The following is a 20,256-nucleotide window of genomic DNA, read 5'->3' as shown; positions in this document are numbered from 1 at the left end:
TGTGCAATGTGAGATACAGATGTGGCAAATGCAGAACAAGGTGGGAACACCCGTTTGCACACAGAACTCAATACAATTTGGATGAGCTAAAGCAGTGTGTTGTAAATTTCTAGACAAGGAACCATTTGTTCAGCTGAATAATGAAATAACCTGGGTGACATAAATAGGTGCCCAAGCTATGGAGAGAGCGAGCCATGGACATTGTGTCCTGTAATGGGCTCAGATTTTGAAATGTACACTAGATCTGGACAGTGCTTAACATAATGGTTCTCTTGCCATTCTAAAACTGAGTTTTGGCTTAAAAAATATCCAAATCCATGAACTACTTCGTGGTATGGAGGAAAAGAAAATAAATGGGAAAGGGATGGCGGTTTTATTAGTTGCACTAGGTCTTGTCAAGGCTATGTAATCACCAGAGGTGATTCAGAAAATGGGGAAATCTTTTTATCCAGAAAAATTCAATATTTCACTGGAAGAAAGGTAGCCCCTAAATTGAACGTTTTTGAAGGAAAACCAAATTTTCCACATTTTCGGGGGAGATTTTGGCATGTTTGGCTGAAAACTTTTGGGTGAAAATTAACAGAAATGTTTGGGTTTGTCAAAAACATTCATCTTTTCAGCTTTCAGTTTTCCAATGAAAAATTCAAAGTTTTTGAGGAAAGCACACACATTCTGCTGTTTAGAGAAATATGTACTTTCTCTTCTTGTTGGACAGAGGTTATAGGTTTCTACGTGAAAGATAATAGATAGCAAGATTGAAAAAAGAACCGATTCAAGGCAATGTTTGGAAAATTCAGATATAGGCCAACATTTTTTAAGCTTGGTTTCTAAAGAGAAGATTAGAAAACGTTGCCCTTATTCAATATGGTGGTCCCATTCGTAGGTCAGTAATGTGTCAGTATCAGGAAACCATGGAGATATTTCAATCGGGGTCCGAGGACTTTGAATTCTGAGCTTTAGCTTTTGTAGCTTCTTTTGGTGGAAGAGGTAGTTGAGACGAATTTCACGCTAGAGCCGCTTCCGCCTCCGAGGCTCAACCCGCCGATGCCTCTTCCGCTTCCAGAGCTGAAGTTGCTTCCTCCAACACAGAGCCCACCTCCCATGCCAAGACTGCTTCCACCTCCAACGCAGACACCGTTTCCACCTCCCATGCCAAGACTGCTTCCACCTCCAATGCAGACACCGCTTCCACTTCCCATGCCGAGACCGCTTCTGCTTCCATACCCACCTCCAACAGTTGAGGAGACCACAGCTGCAAAAAGAAAGCACCGTGTGTTTAGATCTCATTGGACAGTGGCCACTGAGTGGCAAATGGAGACTAAAGCAAGGCAGTTTATACAATATACGTATTCAAGTGACTTACAAATATTCACTGCACCAACACCTTCTCCACACAGCCTGTTAGGGAAGAGAAGAGAGGAAAGTAAGAATTCAAGTGATGTCCATTGACAGGAGCTGGTTGAAAAAAGCAGAAACTTTTCCATGAATTTTTTCATCAAGTAGTTGAAATTTTGTGCGGAAAACAGACACTTTCCAGGAAAATTTTCAATTAGCCAGAAACCCCAGTTTTCCAACTAAAAAATTTTGACAGAAGCCTTTTGACCAGCCTTCAGGGGTTTTTTTTTGGACATTTCAAAAAATCAAAACCTCTCTACACACTGGCTGACAAACAGAAAAATAATTTCATAAAATATTTTTTAAAAATTGCTAATATATTTCATCCAAATTTCAAAACTTTTGGACCAAGTTTTTCATTAACATTTCAGTTGATTCCAGCATAAAGAGAAGTTGCTTCAGGGGGGAGTTTTCAGAAACGCTGAACACCTGCAGTTCCCATTGACCTCATTAAAATCCGGACATGAATGTGCTGCATTTCACCCACCTGCTCTCCTCTCCTTCCAGCAGCTTCCTGTAGGTGGCGATCTCGATATCCAGCGCTAGCTTGACGTTCATCAGCTCCTGGTACTCCCGCAGCTGACGCGCCAAATCTCCCTTGGCCTTCTGCAGGGCTTCCTCCAGCTCAGCCAGTTTACCCTGGGCATCCTTGAGGGCCAGTTCGCCGCGCTCCTCGGCCTCGGCAATGGCCGCTTGCAGGTTGGCGCACTGTGGAAGAGAAGAACATCGATCTAAACTTCCATAGGAAACATCAAACCGTTCTGCCTTCCTAGTACGCAATTGCCTGATCCGGCCTGGGTGCAGATCGCGCTGGAATAATCTATGAGCATCTCATCTCGTCCCATCAACTTTTCTACAGTTTGGAACAGATCATCAGCTGGTGTAACGCTTCCTAGCTCCATTAACTTTAGCAGAACGTGACTGATTGACACCACTGAAAATTTGGCTCTCTGTGTTTCAATCTAACATGTTTGCAATCATTTCCAGGGGCTGCAGTGGGGGAAACATTAGAGAGAGTATCACGCAGCTTAACCCTTTGAAGTCCAGATTGCCAGCTGGCGTAAAGTGCATTGACTTCCTTGACGCTGAGGTTCTGGCCCTATATTATTTATTCATTTTATGTATAAGTAGAAAAATCTGGTCAAATCCTAGTGGCATTTTTACTTTGAGACCAAAGGAGCCAAATTCAGTTCTGGTGCAGCAGAAATCAAGGGGGTTGCGTTTGCATCCATCTTGGGCTAAGGCTTGGAACTGCGATAATGAAGCACCTGCCCACAAAATCCCCTCCTGTGTTTTCCGCAGCGCCCTACCTGTCTTTTCACATTGTCAATTTCATTCCGCAGTCTCTGGACGATTCGGGTCAGCTCTGAGATCTCATGTTTGGTGTTGCGGAGGTCATCCCCATGTCTGCCAGCGGTAACCTGCAGCTCTTCATACTGCCGGACACAAAGAGACACACAAATCACGTTAAAGTCCATCCTCTTTGGGGCAGGCGTTGCGTGTTATTATGTGTGTGCGGTGTCTAGCACAATTGGTCACCACCTAATCCCTGATTGGTACCTCTGACTGCTCAGCGACACAAATCAGGAAGCACAATAATAGTGACATACAACCGAACGTGCAGCGAATTGGAACTCAACCCTCTGTTGATGTGTGGTGACTCACCTTAGTTTGGTACCAAGATTCAGCCTCAGCTCGGCTCCTGTTAGCGATCTCCTCGTACTGTGCTTTGACTTCAGCAATGATGCCGTCCAGGTCCAGGTCTCGGTTGTTGTCCATAGACAGAACGACGGAGGTGTTGGAGACCTGCGTCTGCATCTGAGCCAGTTCCTGCAATTCATGCCAATATTCGGGTGAACTGTGAGTCAAAGAGACTTTTCCTCATTGGTAGACAACTGAACTTTTCACTGTGCATCATACGCAGAGGCTACAGCCTAAGGTAAGGGGCTGTCACTCCAACAACTGTCAGGAACGGTCAAGACAGTCCATGCCATTGCAAAAAAAGCTTCAGAATTTCGGACGTCACTGGGAAAACTAATTTGAAACCCGCTGAAAGAGACCTCAGGCTGCTAGCACTTACCTCTTCATACAGGGCTCTCAGGAAATTGATCTCATCAGTCAGGGAGTCCACCTTGGCAACCAGCTCCACCTTGTTCATGTAGGCACTGTCCACATCCTGAAAGACAGTAATGGATTGAAATGAGCGAAGCACTTTCCTTACCAGGCCAGCAACATGATTAGCTCCAAACTCATTTTCTAGAGGAGAATACATGTAAAGGATTTTCTAATGGCTGTTAATAGTGTTGTGGCTGAAGGGCTGATCTGAGAGGTCTTGTGGTTAAAACATTGGACTGATGCTCTGAAGAGCTAGGCTCAATTCCAGGTGTGCCACAGATTCCCTATGTAAAGTTGGACAAGCCCCTTAGATCTGCCTGTGCTGCAGTTCCACAGGGCTAATAATCCTCCCTTTCTCCCACCCTTTGTCTGTCTTCTCTATCGCAAGCTCTTTGGGGCAAGGTCTGCCTCTCACTCTGTGTCTGTACAGCGCCTTGCACCACGGTGCCCGGATCTCTAGGTGTTGCTGAAAGACAAACAATAATAAGGCTTGCATTATACAAACAACACTCACCTTCTTGAGGGTCACAAAGTCATTCTCGGCAGTTGTGCGCTTGTTGATTTCATCTTCGTACCTAATGGAACGGGGCAGAGGGAACGTTTGTGTAGGCAAGTAACCGACCAAGATAATTGCAGCCTATTAAAATAAACTTCCCCGAGAGCATTGTGTGTGTGTGCTAATCTCAGCTGTCACCAGGATCTGAATTTTAGTTTTCAGGATAACTCAGGCAATGATCCGTGTGTCTACGCTAAACCAGTTAAAACATGCAAACTGATGTCTAGAGAAAAGTACTCCAGATCAGTGGCTCTCAACCTTTCCAGACAACTGTACCCCTTTCAGGAGTCTGATTTGTCTTGCGTACCCCCAAGTTGCACCTCACTTAAAAACCACTTGCTTACAAAACCAGACATTAAAATACAAAGGTGTCCCAGCAATGAAAAATTGATGACTTTCTCATTTTTCCCATATAATTATACAACAAATCAACTGGAGTATAAATATTGTACTTACATTTCAGTGTATAGTATATAGAGCAGTATATACAAGTCATTGTCTGTATGAAATTTTAGTTTGTACTGACTTCGCTAGTGCTTTTTATGTAACCTGGGGTAAAACTAGGCACATATCTAGATGAATACCCCCTGGAATACATGTACCCCTGGTTGAGAACTACTGCTCTAGATAAAACCTTCTGTTCTTTTTCTCTCTTCCTGGCAGTCAGTCATTCTCACTGCTTCTTCCCTTACAGTTTAAGGATGCAGTCTCCCAAAGTCTAATGCCCGGGAGTTATTTTACTCAGACCAATAAATGCATTCATAATTCTTTGTCGATTCTGCACCTAACTTGTCATCTACAAAATACTGTTATCCTGGACCTCTTGTCCCTTCACTCTATAGAGAGATTTTTAACTGTCCAATTAACCATGGGAAAGTGATATAATCCATATATTATAAGATAAAACAACGAGGAGTCCATGTGGCACCTTAGAGACTAAAATTTATTTGGGCATAAGCTTTCGTGGGCTAAAACCCACTTCATCCGATGCATGGAGTGGAAAAGCTTATACCCAAATACATTTGTTAGTCTCTAAGGTGCCACAAAGACTCCTCGTTGTTTTTGCTGATACAGATTAACACGGCTACCCCTCTGAAAACTGTCATATTATAAGATGTATCTCTCTAGTAAACTTGCAATTGGTGATTTGTTAGTCTTGTCCCTTCCTTATCAGACTGATATTACAGGGTGGATGTACTATATATTTTTTTATTTAAACACCCCTGATACTGTGGTGATGGGGAGCAGCTAGAGAGATGGACCTACCTGTTCTTGAAATCCTCCACCACGTTTTGCATATTGTTCACCTCCCCTTCAAGTCTTCCTCTCTCATTCATCAGGTTGTTCAGCTGCCTCCTGAGATTACCGATGTAATTTTCAAAGAAGGGCTCAATGTTGTTTTTCACGGTTTTTTGTCCCTGTTCCTGCAGCAGGCTCCATTTGGTTTCCAGCACTCTATTTTGCTGCTCGAGGAATCGGACCTGAAAAGCACAAGGATCCAGAAGATGCTAAAATGGTTCCATAAAAGTCCATAAAAGTATTAAAATAATATGGGTCATCCAGGTTAACTCCCATTCATGTTTAGGGTCCAATCCTACCAGGTACTGAGCACTTCCTGAGAGATGCTGAGTGCCCTCCGCTCTCACTGAGCTCCTACGAACTAGTGGGCAAGACTGGCAAGGAAGATAGTCAGGGCCAGATCGTCAGCTGGTGTAAATGGGTGTAGCAAATTTGACTTCAAGGATCTTGCCCATATTGCAATCTAATTAGAAGCTGATTCCCCTGTTCCTTATACCATATTCCTCCCCACTGAACAATCAGGACAAGATAGCTATGAAATCTTATATCCTCCCCATGTACACGTGTGCAAAGTGGTTTTCAAATTATACCAGGACAGATTGGTTGCATTTTGCACACATTTTGCATAGGTGCAAATGATGACATGTGGGACAAGGCAGGAAAAAAATAATCCCTTAAGTGGAAAATAAATCTAAAATATTTATTACTGGGCTGAGTACAAAAAAGTCCACAAGACAGTTTAACATTTGCTTTGACCACAAATGCATGCTGATTGGTCAACAAGAACGTCAAGGTTTTTGTTATGCTCCTGTTTCTGCTTGTTCTGGCAAATCTGATGCAACCAACAAAGAGATGAACAGGATGCTGTCAGGTAGGTAAGTCCTCAAAATACCTTGACTTTAAAAGAACCACCTAAATGTAATCGCATTGTTTCAGTGTTACCTTTCCAACTTAACAAGAAAATTCAAGTCTGGAGGTCTGGTTCCCTGATAGCTTAAATGGGCAGGGCTCCATTGACTGGCCATTTGACAGCTCATTGATTCATAACACAAGATGATAGTCAGTAACAGCCTTTACAGGCCAGATGCTGATGTCAACTGCAGTGGACTGATAGATCTGCCCCAAATGAGTGGGGTTATGCCAGATTCGCCCCCCGGCTCTGTTTGTGGATGAACAGACAATGCTGATAAGGAAATGCAATTGTTTTTCCTCCCCACTGAACAATCAGGACAAGATAACTATGAAATCTTATATCTCACCTTGTCAATGAAGGAGGCGAATTGGTTGTTGAGGGTCTTGATTTGCTCCTTCTCCTCTTTACGCACCCTCTGGATGGTGGGGTCGATTTCCAAGTTGAGAGGTGTTAGAAGGCTCTGGTTGATGGTCACTTCCTGGATCCCGCCAGGTGGGCAAACAGGGAACCCAGGGCCAACTCTTCCACCACCAAACCCAGCGCCAGCTAACCCATAGCAACCGCCTGCTCCGCCACCGAAACCGAATCCGCAGCCAGCGCCACCAGCAAAACCAACTGGGCCTGGAGCGCCACACAGAAAGCCACCACTGCTTCCAGCCATGGAGATTCTTTTAGATCCACCTAGGTTGTAGAGGCTTCTGCTGCCAAAGCAACTGCCACCGCCAACAACCCTTCCAGCACCAGCGCCAACACCGCAACCTCCGGCCCGGGATACAGAACGTGAGCTGTAGCTGGTGCGGCAGCTGTTTGGGATGATGGCAGAAGAGGCACTGAAGCCCTGTTTTCCGCTCTGGAACCTTACAGTGGATTGGCGAGACATTGTAGCTGGTCTGGGTAAAATGGAAGTAATGGAAGGAAGGAAGGAGTGAGGTTTCTGGAGAACAGAACAGAACACAGAAGAGAAGGATGAACCTCTGTTCTTCAAGGGCTGAGGCTACCTCTTTTATTTGCTTCAGGAACTGGGATTGGCTTCATGATGTGAATTATCTTCCTGATTAATTGGGCTTGGTATGCCCTGCAGCGTTCTGAATAGTGAGGTCACTCCACCTACACGCCCCGTCTAATGAAATAGTTGCATTTCTGAGCAACATTCCTGTCGTTTGGAAATAACTGTCGCCTTTTGGCCTCTGCGTAGGCAACCAGAAAGGCAGTGTCAAAGAGTTCACGGCGTGTGCTAGTCATTTGGGGCCCAGAGAACAAACTGCTGACATGTCTCGCTAGGACACTGCTTGTTCAGCCCTTATGCTTTGCCATTTCCAAGCCTAGTCCCTGCCCTCTCGTCTCTACCTGTATTATTCAAGGCACAAAGCTAGCATTTTATAAGAGACATTTATAAGATTTAAATTTATTTATAAGATAAATAATATGGTCAATATGCAAAATGGGTTTCCCCCAGTCACTGCAGCAGAGACAGAGAATAAAAAACATTCTGTTCTAGATGTTTTAACCCTTTCGTTTTCCATGAGACTTACATATAGCACCGTGGAACTAGATTTTCAAAAGAGCTCAGTTCCCAGGGAGGGTCTAAATTAGAGGTGGGCAAACTATGGCCCGCAGGCCACATCCGGCCCTCCAGCCGGTTTCATCTGGCCCTCAAGTTCCTGCTGGGGAGTGGGGTCTGGGGCTTGCCCTGCTCCCGCGCTCCAGCCGGGGAGCGGGGTCGGAGGCTGTTCCATGTGCGCGTGCTGAGGCTCCCGGAAGCAGCAGCATGTCCCCCCTCCGGCTCCTACATTTAGGAGCAACCAGGGGGCTCCGCGTGCTGCCCCCGCCCCAAGCGCCACCCCCATAGCTCCCATTGGTTGAGAGCTGCGGCGAATGGGAGCTGCAGGGGCGACGCCTGCGGACAGGGCAGCCCACAGAGCTGGAGAAGGGACATGCCGCTGCTTCCAGGTGCTGCTCGAGGTAAGCGCCGCCCGGAGCCTGCACCCCTGACCCCTCCTGTGCCCCAACCCCCTGCCCCAGCCTGATCCCTCTCCCGCAACCAACCCCCCTGCCCCAGTCTGGAGCCCCCCTCCCACACCCTGTACTCTTCATTTCTGGCCCCACCCCAGCCCGCACCCCCAGCCAGAGCCCTCACCCCCTCCTGCACCCCAGCCCCAATTTCATGAGTATTCATAGCCCACCATACAATTTCCATATCCAGACGTGGCCCTCGGGCCAAAAGGTTTGCCCACCCCTGGCCTAAATAAAAGCCAGATTTCTAATGCTGAGCTTTTTTGAAAATGTATCCATATATAAAAGCCATAAAACAGAGGGATATGGTGGAAGGGTAGCCGTGGCAGGTAGCACTGATGGAGAGCTTGTCACCCAAAGGTTTTGTGACCAAAATTTGCTGACTTGTCAAAACTATAATAATGGCTTTTAAAAAAAAAGTTTCAAAGTGTGGAAATGGCCCTTTTGGACAGTTTGGAAAACAAACATTTTTTGGAGGGGGTGGGGGGGTTTCATTTCAAAATTTCACTTAAATGCTCCTAAAAAAAAAAAAGGAGAACAAAATGTCAAAAATCAAAACAGAAAGGTTCAGAATTTTCAAATGAAATGTTTCAATGGACCTGAACGGACTTTTTTTTTTTTTCAGTTTCTGGGTTCACAAAAATTGTTGGGACTTTGACTTTTTTGTTTCGATTTGGGAAGAGAAAATGTTTCAAAATCTAGAAAAATCATATGGGATTGAAAAACCAGCCCGACTGGTAGGTGAATAACATTGGTGCAATGTTCAGAGTGCTAAATCAAGCCACTGAAAAGAAATCAGGGAATTCCAGAAGGTAATGCCACTCCAGCAATGGTAACCCAGCAGTACAGTATATTTTATAGTATGCGTTCAAAACAAAGACTATACATTAAGGGGCTCTACGTCTCAATCTTTTCCATAGGGTCACATCACAAGAACTTTCTCCCATATAGCAAAGATTGAACCAGGCGTTCTCTCCCTTTTAGGAGAATGAGAATAATAGGATGGTCACAACCTAGGGAGGTGGTGGAATCTTCATCCTTAGAGGTTTTTAAGGCCCGGCTTGACAAAGCCCTGGCTGGGATGATTTAGTTGGGAATTGGTCCTGCTTTGAGCAGGGGGTTGGACTAGATGACCTCCTGAGGTCTCTTCCAACCCTGATATTCTATGATTCTATGCTTCTAACCCTTGACACAAATGCTTGTCATCTCCCTGGGAGTCATGACATCCCCCCACCGTCCCAGGTTGTGAGACGCTGCATGATGTTATTTCTCTGATGTGCAAAAAAAAAGGAATAGAAAATACCACACATGCCAGAACCCCAGCTGATGTAAACGGGTGTTGCTCCACTGGCATCAATGGGCCGCACCCCACAACTGGTGTAAATCAGTGAGGCACCTCTGAAATCAGTGGGCCACAACGTCAGCGGGGGTAAATTGGCAGAGCTTCCCTGAAGCTACGGTGATTTGTACTAGCTGCCCATCTGGGCACATAAGTGGAGAACGGTTGAGATAATCTTGCTGAAACAGCCTTGAATGCCCTGAGTTTTGAGTGACAAGGCAGGTGAGGTAATATATTGCCTCACCCACCTTGCCTCTCTAATATCCTGGGACCCACACGGCTACAACTACGCTGCGTTTTGAGTGTCTGATCTCGCAGCTTGGTTACTCCATTTGGGATATTTTGTATGTATTTAGGCTGAGATTTTCACAGCTGCCACTAAAATCAATGGAAACCGGGTGCACCCGTCCCCTAGCTTGCTTTGAAATAGTTCAGTCTTCGTTTCTTTCGAGGGAACAAAGAAGGAGATTGGCAGTTGATGCTGCTTTGACACTCTGCTGGCTCGGTGAAACTTGAGAAACTCTCTTATCCGCTGCTATTCTCACTGCACAGTGTATAGAATCATAGAATCATAGAATATCAGGGTTGGAAGGGACCTCAGGAGGTCATCTAGTCCAACCCCCTGCTCAAAGCAGGACCAATCCCCAATTAAATCATCCCAGCCAGGGTAGAAAAAAAAATACATTCTATGGGTGGCATACCCAAGATCACTTATTCACTGATGCTTTAAAATACTCCCACACCCCCATCTAGCTCTATGCTGGTTATGTTCTACGTATGTACCTTGTGACCCTTATAACCCATCCTTGTAATCTCCTTGACCCCAGCTGTACATCACCTTCCTTCCTAACTTGGGTAAACTTGATTTTAGACATGAACTTCAATAATGTTATCACCCAGAGACAGCACAGACACTGCACTTGATTTTAGCTATAAAGCCAAAATAAACCCTGATGGATTTTCCAGAAAAATTTGTAAACTCTTCCAACCAGGCGCTATACACCTAGATGCTTGAACTTGCATTGCGTTGACTAAGCACCTTCATCTTCCACTGACTTTAATGGCAGTTGTGGTTACTCAGCATTTTACAGGTTTGGGCCATAACTAGCTATGCCTATGTGTTCAGTGCACCTGCATTGCATTGCCACACCTATAAAATTAAGGAAATCGTCCGTTGAGTGTGTTTAATAGGCCATTTTCAAATAGTCCTATCCCTGTTAAATTAAAACCATTACCCCGCCACCCAATCAAAGCCGCTAGTCCTTAATTAGGACAAACGCCTTTCCTAATTTTCAGAGGGGTAGCCGTGTTAGTCTGAATCTGTAAAAAGCAACAGAGGGTCCTGTGGCACCTTTAAGACTAACAGAAGTATTGGGAGCATAAGCTTTCGTGGGTAAGAACCTCACTTCTGGTTGACTTGCATCTGAAGAAGTGAGGTTCTTACCCACGAAAGCTTATGCTCCCAATACTTCTGTTAGTCTTAAAGGTGCCACAGGACCCTCTGTTGCTTTTTCCTAATTTTGCCATTCAAACTGTAGCCCGTTTTGCTGTAGCCTTGCCTAAATAGGATATTTTTAATCTCAAAGAACAACTTTTAATTACCATTTTCTGGGATGTAGGTGGGGAGTCACCATGCAGCAGAAAGCGAAAAAGGGGCTCATTTTGGAAGGCGGTGAATGCTTTGTGAAGACAAGGGGGTTGGAATTGAAACTGGTTTGCAATATTATTTATACCGGCTTCTAGAATGCAACCTGCTGATTTCTGGTACTTGTGTGTAGTCAATTGTTACCAATTCTCTTTGGCTCTTTTAATCTAGATTTTCAATGCACATGGCAAGGAGGTTTAGCAATGGCAAACATCTTTCTCGGCTTCTTGTTCCAGGCTCCTCTTCCTGCAAACCACCTGCTTTGCTTTTGGATTCACAGTGGATTCAGCTGGCAAGTTGAAAAATAGGTAATCTGGGTTTTGTCCAGTTTCATGCTGACATTCATGCGGGGGGATGTTTTTAGACAGTATGTGCATTCCAGTTAATTCAAGAAGTATATGATTCATGCGAAATCTGTTTACACAGGCAGAGTGATCTCACAAGCATATACCCCTGGGAAACCTCCAGTCCTATTGTTAACATGTCTAAGTATCTGCAGATTGTAATAATGGGATGGTGAAACGATTAGGGATGAGTCCTGAATGGCAGTGAACACCCTGATCTCCCACTAACTTGCAATGGGGACACACCTGTAGTCCCAGAAAGATTTTGTGTTCTGTATTGATGTGTGTTCATCTTTGTTTCTCTAAAACCTATTGAGTGAAATATTATTTTTAAAATAAAATGACACGCTAAATGTCTAATTTTTTTATGAGAGACAAGGCGGGTGGGGTAATATATTTTATTGGACCAGTTTCTGTTGGTGGAAGAGACAAAGTTTTGAGCTATACAGAGCTCTTCTTCAGGTCTGGGAAAGGTAATCAGAGTGTCACAGCTAAATACAAGGTGGAACAGATTGTTGTAATGAGACATAAAACCAGGGTCTCTACTGAGTCCATGATTTTTGGTGTTTACCAGAATTATGAACATATGAACATAAGAACGGTCATACTGGGTCAGACCAAAAGTCCATATAGCCCAGTAGCCTGTCTTCCGACAGTGGCCAATGCCAGGTGCTCCAGAGGGAATGAACAGAAGGGATAGCTCAGTGGTTTGAGCATTGGCCTCCTAAACCCAGGGTTGTGAGTTTAATCTTTGAGGGGACCATTTAGGGAACTGGGGTAAAAAACAAAAAAACCTGTTTGGGGATTTGTCCTGCTTTGAGTAGGGGGTTGGACTAGATGATCTCCTGAGGTCCCTTCCAACTCTGATATTCTAAGAAATAATCATCAAGTGATCCATGCCCATTCCCAGCCTCTGGCAAACAGAGGCTAGGGATGCCATTCCTGGCTGATGGCCCTATCCTCCATGAACTTACCTAGTTCTCTTTTGAACCCTGAATTTCAGCTCCCAGGCTTGTCTTTTGAAGGTGTTGGGCAGGCTTTCTTTGAGGACGAGGACTGAAAGGTCAGATGTAGAGTGATCGCTTTGCGAAAAGTCATCACCCACCGGTGACACGGTGTTTTTGTCTTTCATCATTTTTCTGTGCGCGTTCATCCGAGAGTGTAGCGATTGTCTTGTTCCACCCACATTGTTGTTGGGGCGTTTGATGCACTGGATGAGGTACGTTTTTTGCATCTATTATACTATAAGCATGGACTTTTAAGTGAAGCAAGGGACAGATTCTGCAACTTTCACTCATGTGCGCAGCCCACCGGGGCCTGATTCTCTTCACATTTACACACCATGTGTTTCCGGGCATGGGAACAAGTGCATCTTTCAGAGGCAGATGCCTGCTTTGATATTGGGTGAATCTGGTTTTAAGATAGGGTCTCCCCTCTCATTCCCCTGGCCTGTTCCTGCCTCTTTGTACCAGTCAGTTGCAGTCAGTGGAGTTACAGCCACGTAAAACTGGAGTGAGAGGAGAAGCAGGCTCGTTGAGTTCCAGGACGATTGCAGGACATGGGCCTAGAGATATTATTCCCTTAGCCCAGATCCCGAACACAGTCATAGGTCAAAGCACACAACAGAACCTTTAGTACACTGTAGCAGGGTCCACGGGGCCGTTAGTGTGTTGTAGATTGACACCCGCACTGAGTCGCCATGTAGACAAGCCCTCATATTGGTTAGTTATCTCATAGACTTGCCTTTGCACTAATATCTCAAACGAGTATGTTAGGATAGCAATGCAGGTGGCTCAATCAGGCGTTGCAGCTCTTGAGGCCCAGTCCTGCAAACCTTTACTCATCTGAGTAGACTTGTTCATAGTCCCAGAAACCACGAGTAAGGGATAGTCCCATAAGTAAGAGAATGCAGGATCAAGCCCAAAGGATATTTGATTTGCAGACAATATTCTGGGCCTGATTCTCATCTGACTTGCACTTTGGGATCATCTTTTGCACCTGTGCAGATGTAACCCACTGGTGAGCCTGTTACAGATCCCCAGGGGTTAAAGTAATTTAAAGGATTTACCGGTCCACAGGGCTGGGGTCCTGAAAGGGGGCGTGGCCTCAACCGGAAGGGGCGTGGCCTCATCGGAAGGGGGCAGGGTCTTCAAATCCCCAGGCCCTTTAAATCGCAATTTAAAGGGCCCGGGGCTCCAGCTGCAGTAGCAGCGACTGGGAGCCCCGGGCTCTTTAAATCACCGCCAGAGCCCCGTGGTAGCGGGATATGAGTCTATCATCACAGCAGCTTGTGGGCTTTAGCTCAAGTTGTAGCCGCTCATCCTTTTAGCTCTGTAGGTCCCCAGTGCCTCAGCAAAGACAGCAGCCATCACATGGCAGATATAGAATGATACCAGATCAGTTCTCCATTCACTTATGTTGCTGACAGCCGATTGGTCCCTCTTTGTATTCACTTTGCACAACTGCGAATGACCACACAAACAGCACAGCAGTGGAGAATCAAGACCTCAGGTTTAAATGGTTTCCTCCCCTGATGGGTGAAAAATAAGGAGCCAGAAGTAGTTTATGACTGCATCCAGTCCCCCTGTACCTATGCATATGCCAATCACCTACTGAAATCCCATAGACTTCTTTGAAAATCACACCCCTCGATACCAAGCCGCACTGCAAAACTCACTGATTACCCCTTTTACTTTTGCAACATGTCTTTCTAGCCAAAGAACATACTAGCTGGGGTGGAGACCACTGCAAAAAGAAAACTCTTCTAACCAACTTAAGAGGAAATAAATGAAACTTTCCATTCAGCATTTACCATCGGGCGGGGACTGTCACTCATCAGAAAGGAATTCCAAGGAGAAGCCACAGATAAAAGGCAAAAGTAAAGTGCAAGGAGCTGCCACTACAGGTTTGGGGTGACTGATCATGACAATACAGCCCCCACCCTAGACTGTTGTCGAAACATTGTGTTTCTTAGTAGCTGGCTGGAGGAATTTATTAGGCACACCGTGTGAACGAATGCACCTTTCAGAGGCAGATGTCTGTTTTGCCATTGCGCTCATCTGGTCTTAAGGTGAGAGTCTCCTCACCCTCCCCTGGCCCGCTCCAACCTCTGTGGCTACCTCTACACTTGGAGCTAGGGGTGTGATTCCCCACTTGCATACACATACTCACGCTAGTGTGCCGAAGATAGTAATGTAGGTGCGGTAGCAGGGAGCGGCCGCACAGGCTAGCTGCCCTGAGTTCAAACCCACCTGGACCCCTTGGGTATGTACTCAGGGCATCTAGCAAACTTTTTTAGCATGCTAACTCAATGAGAGTTAGAGTGAATATGTCTGTGGGAGCTGGGAATCTCACCTCTAGCTCCAGGTGTAGACATAACCTTAGTCCCAATCCATCCATGCAGAAGGAGCAGAGACTGGCCTGATCCCACCAGCTGAGAATTCCTCTTACACGGGGGAAGTCTACATGGAAGCAGCGCTGGCTCTGCTGTTTTCTCCACCACTTCTGCCTCTCAGCCCCAGCAGAGGGGTGAAACCAGAGCTTGACGCTGATCCTGCAAGTCGTGGCACGGTGCGCGGCGCGCCGTGCAGGGCTGTTGTGCGCTTGCACGAGCGTGAGTTTGTGCAGCTGCGAGCGTGAGATCGGTGGGCCTCAGCACCAGCGTCAGAGCTAGGGGTGGTCCTCTGCCCAGAGTGGGACGTCTGAAGCCCCTTCGTGGCGCGGCTCTCATAGTCGCGAATGCATGGGAGTAAAAAAAAGAGTGTGGCATGGCTATACCAGAGGAGGTAGTCTTGTGTATGTGTCAAAGAGCCCCAGAATCTGTGCCGAGCCCCAGCTTTTAAACTGTCTCTTGGAGAAACATCTTCAGTGGGCCAGAGCCCTCCAAGGGGTCCCTTGCACTACACAGCCAGAAGTCAACGCCTGTACTGGGCATTAGTTACCCAGCCATCAGTGAATGTTTATGGGGCCACCTTGCTGTCATGTGCACAGAGGCTGTCTGGCTGTGACAGCAGGCTGGTGGTAAGTCTGGTTCTTAAGCTCAAGGTGCAGCAGCTCCTGCGCATAGCTCAAGTCGTTCCCGGTTCAATCCCTGGTGTACCAACTAAAATAGTCCTTGAGCAAACTTGAAAGGGTTTCTTTATCCCAGGCCCTAGCAGAGTGTCAAAGGCATAAAGGTGGGCCCCTGTGAAACAAGACAACAATGTCATGCTTCTAGCCTGCTGCCTAAAACACCTGAGTATAACAGGCCTCCTTTGTACCAACTGGAGGAACTACATTGAAGTTAATGGGGCCAGATTCTGCTCTCAATTACACTGGCACCAAACCAGAGTTACTCCACTGCCTATAATGGAATTACTTCAGATTTACACCAGTGAAATGAACGCTGAATAGGCCGAACACTTGTTTAAAACCAGGCTACGTGGGAGGAGCGATTTGGCCCAAATTGCGAGAGCAGAGAGGCATTCGCATTCCTGCCGGCCCATAAATGACTCATTCAGTAATATCCAAGCTTAGTAGTTTCTTTCTTAATAAAGATTGGGCTACCCCCAGTCTCTACCTTAGAATGCTGGGGGTTGGAAGAAAAGATGTAGGTAGATGCCCACCCATGGTCAAGGGTGCAGACCTTGGCTGCTCGGCCAGGATTGTCCAAAGATCATTAAAGGAGTTAGAGGCCCAATTCACAATGAATTACAATAGGACTTAGGGGTAAAAGTTTTCTAAAGTACCTAAAGGGTTTAGGAGCTCAAGTCTTATTAACTTTCAATGGGACTTGGATTCCTAAATCACTTAAATTCCTGGATTGGAACTGATCCAAAATAAATTTCTTACAAAGATTTGGGGTCTCTCAGACAATATCTCCAGCGGCTCTTCTCAGAGATGAGACTAGCATGAAGTCTGTTTTATCCAAAGTGCAATGCTGTAATATCAATTTCTGGCTTCGCATTCACAGTAGGCATCCATAGCGTTTGCCAAGCCTATGCTTAGAGGAACAGATCAGTAGGGGTTTGTTTTCATGTACATTTCCTTGGCTAGAATAGTCTCAAAATTCTTTGGCTTCTCTAGGCCTCTCTGGATTGGAAATGATCAGATTTAAGTTTTAAAAAAATGTGAAATCCATACGCAAGTGGAGATTAGAGGCTAAAATGAAAAAATCAGAACTGGTTGAAAATTTTCCATTTAAATATTTTTGGATAGAAAATGCCTTTTCGATGTAATGGAAATTTCCACCAAAACAAGCTCATGAGAACATAAGAACGGCCAGACTGGGTCAGACCAATGGTCCAGCTAGCCCAGTACCTTGTCTTCTGACAGTGGCCAATGCTTGGTGCTTCAGAGGGAATTAACAGAACAGGTAATTATCAAGTGATCCATTCCCTGTCGCCCATTCCCAGCTTTTGGCAAACAGAGGCTAGGGACACCATCCCTGTCCATCCTGGCTAATAGCCATTGATGGACCGATCCTCCATGAACTTATCGAGTTCCTTTTTGAAGTTCAATTTTCCTAGAAAAATTTCCAGTTTTCATCAAAAGCCGAACAATTTGGGATTTGGGGGTTTTCAAAGAAAATGGCAAAACATTTCTAATAAGCTTTGCTTCATTTAAGCTTTTTCTTTTCAGATTTGGATGGGAAATTATTTTTTTATTTCCTCTCGAAAAACGCTGATGAAAAATGTCATTTCCCAACCAGCTTCTTTAAAAAGTATCTTAAATGAAGCAAAGTGTATTAGACACGCAAGTGAAGATCAAAGCAAAGCTGATGGGTATAAGGCAGGTCTGCGTCAGAAACCACACCAAGCCTCTCCCAGGAATTTCAGAGTGACAGCAGAGATGGGTCAATGGCTAAACTACTTACAGTTGCCATATGAGTGTGTGTGTCAGTCTTTCCTTCTGTTTCTTTGCATCACAGCAGCTCAGAGATCAAGTCTGTCAGTGAGACTCCACCCTTGCTCCAGGACAGTTCATGCCTCCAAAATCCAGATAAGGATCAGTTCATCCAAGCATGGATCTCACCCCTCCTGCAGGGAAAGGGAGGTCAGACAGTTTCACAGTACAACCTCCCTCTGACTTATGCCTTGAGGGGGCTTCTCCGTTGGGGTCAGGGTTGCATGGATTGGAAGGAAGATGGAAGAGTGGGTGGGCTAGGGTGACCAGACAGCAAATGTGAAAAATCGGGACAGGGGATAGGGGGTAATAGGAGCCTATATAAGAAAAAGTCCCAAAAAATCGGGACTGTCCCTATAAAATCGGGACATCTGGGAGTGGGGTGGGGGAGCTAATGGGGGCTGCTGACGTATTACTGTGGCTCTTTGGCAATGTACATTGGTAAATTCTGGCTCCTTCTCAGGCTCAGGTTGGCCACCCCAGCACTAGACGCTCTATAAACAGATCTGCAGTACGGCGGCCACGAATAAAAACTGTGGTTGTTGAGCGGGGCGAAGAGACAGAGGTGGAGTTACCCCACAGGCCGCGAAGCGCCAGCGAAGGTTGTTGCCTCAGGAGAAGACGTCGTGGAGAGACTAGGGTGGGCTGGGTTTGGGCAGTGAGACACGCATTGCCCCCTCCTACTTTCCCTGTAGAAATTAGGGAGAGAAGGGAATACAGCCTGGAGGGCTCCCTTTTACTGGGGAAGAGCCCTTTAAAAATGGTAGGGACCAGGGCAAGGACAATCATGGCGGTACCTTGAGACCACTCACGCTCTTAGATTGCTTGGAAGTGTAGGTGTGACTTGGTCTCTCCACGACGTCTTCTCCTGAGGCAACAACCTTTGCTGGCGCTTCGCGGCCTGTGGGGTAACTCCGCCTCTGTCTCTTTGCCCTGCTCAACAACCACAGTTTTTATTCATGGCCACCCTACTGCAGATCTGCAGTCTCGGCGCCTCCTTCGCAGATTGTAGCGTTTTAGAGGCTCCTTTGAACCACCTCCGTTGATCTGCTCTAGGAATTATTTACGGGGATTTCTCTGGCCTGGGTTATGCCGGAGGTCAGGCTGGATGATCACAGTGGTCCCTTCTGGCCTTGGAATCTATGCATCTAGAAACCTCTGTAGAGCTTAGCTGAGTGCGCCCGTTATCCTATTCTGTGCACAATGTATTAGACTCTATGGGCTTGATTCCCAGCTGCTGAGGACTTTCTCTAGTCATTTACATGGGGTAGTGAAAAGTGTATTGAAGCAGTGAGAAAGCTGTCTCTCTGTAAATCCTCCAGGGTTTTCCTGGTCTTGTTTGCAGGCTAGGGGGCTCTGCAGGGAAGCGTGCGACCTGGGTCTCACCGCAGTTATCACACTCACGTAAATCACTGCACAAGGGGCAGGACAGTGACGGATCAGACCCTAAGCATCTAGAACTCGCCCCTAGGGGGTTCTTGGCTGGGTTTGACCTGCATGTCTTGGGTCCACTTTTAAAAGGGGCTATATTTCCTTAAGAGATCAAACGTGTCAATTACAGCTGAGCCCGTGGACTGTATCCAGTCCATCGCGGATCCAGCGGGCGTCAAGGGAGCATTTGTTAATGCTCTTCTAGAACATCTCTGTAGAGTTTAGGGAACTGTTAATTCATCTCCAGAACCACGTTCTGTGGCTATTAGGGGCCATCAAACCCCGATGTCTTCATTACCTAGTTTAAGGTGGATTTGTTCTCTTAAGCCATCTCTGCATGGGACTGAAGGTTCTAGAGGCAGCAATCTAAATACATCATGGAGTACGGTAGCCTCTTTTCTATGAGCAGGATTATTTAGCATCGGGGGGCGGAAGCTCCCTGGGAATGGGGCAGGGGTTTGGGAGGATGGCGGGGCAGTGAAGATAAGTACTGAGGTTCAGTGGGCAGGAGGGAGGCAGCCAGCTTCAGGTGGGTCCTGGAGGTTCCTACCCACTCCTGGACCCATCCGAACGCCTTTGGGCCCCGTGGCACCTGCTCCAGACTCTCTGGGTCTCATTGTCACCTTCTCCTCCCCCTGAGCATGTGTGTGTTTACGTGGGGAAGGAGCCTCCATAGTATTTCCACTAAGGGGCGCTAGCCTCCTTTGCCCCCCCCCCTCAGTTCTGCTATCCCTGCTATTTAGCAGTAGGTTGGAGAAGCAAGAAGCCACATGGGAATCGTTATATGTGTAAGCTGAGATTTCCAAAGAAACCTAAAGGCTATTAAGCATCCAACTTCCATTGGAAGCCCCTTTAGAAATTCCCCCCCTTAATTGATCAGCGGCGCTGACAGGACTAAGAGATCAGGTTCCAACTTAAGGCAGAGCGTATGCTCTTGCAACACTTATTTAATCAATAGTCTAACATCTCTTCGTTCCTCCTGGATGGAGGGTAATTCTCTTCTTCTGCTTAATAAAACAAAGCCCTGGAAACCATGCTGCTGGAAAGCACCCTGTCATTGTAATGTAAACTATACCTAATGGATTTGGAATTTCCCCTTGGCTCTGTCCCACAGCCAACTTGTTGGCTATGGTATCTGATCTCAGACAACAGGGTTGAATTACCCTCCATGGATCATTTATACAGTTATGTTCATGAAATATGGACAGTGTTTCCTTCCTAACAAACATTTCTAATTCTGTTACTTCTCTGGTTGTCACTGGGAGTCAGATTGCAGAGCTGTTGTGCTGACTCACCCTGGTACTCACACTGGGTGGGTCTCAT

General features: G+C 46.2%; 1 protein-coding gene across 3 annotated transcripts; it reads right to left on the bottom strand.

The window, feature by feature from the left end:
• Nucleotides 1-956: 956 nt before the first annotated feature.
• On the bottom strand, nt 957-7,158 carry LOC135891570 (keratin, type II cytoskeletal 5-like). Of its 3 annotated transcripts, none has more exons than XM_065419142.1 (10): nt 6,625-7,158; nt 5,333-5,547; nt 4,025-4,085; nt 3,476-3,571; nt 3,061-3,225; nt 2,706-2,831; nt 1,883-2,103; nt 1,364-1,398; nt 1,217-1,252; nt 957-1,120 (listed from the first exon to the last, which is right to left on the bottom strand). In XM_065419142.1, exons 1-10 carry the CDS (start codon nt 7,156-7,158, stop codon nt 957-959), a joined length of 1,653 nt encoding a protein of 550 aa, XP_065275214.1. The 3 variants fall into 3 exon arrangements, with proteins under 3 accessions (XP_065275214.1, XP_065275213.1, XP_065275212.1); XM_065419141.1 differs by having other exon boundaries at nt 957-1,168; nt 1,229-1,252; XM_065419140.1 differs by having other exon boundaries at nt 957-1,252.
• Nucleotides 7,159-20,256: the final 13,098 nt, after the last annotated feature.

Source organism: Emys orbicularis, chromosome 19, assembly GCF_028017835.1.
Source record: "Emys orbicularis isolate rEmyOrb1 chromosome 19, rEmyOrb1.hap1, whole genome shotgun sequence".
Classification (NCBI taxonomy): domain Eukaryota; kingdom Metazoa; phylum Chordata; order Testudines; family Emydidae; genus Emys; species Emys orbicularis.
The sequence above is the reverse complement of the archived record's forward strand: the minus strand, read 5'-3'. Positions and strand labels throughout refer to the sequence as shown.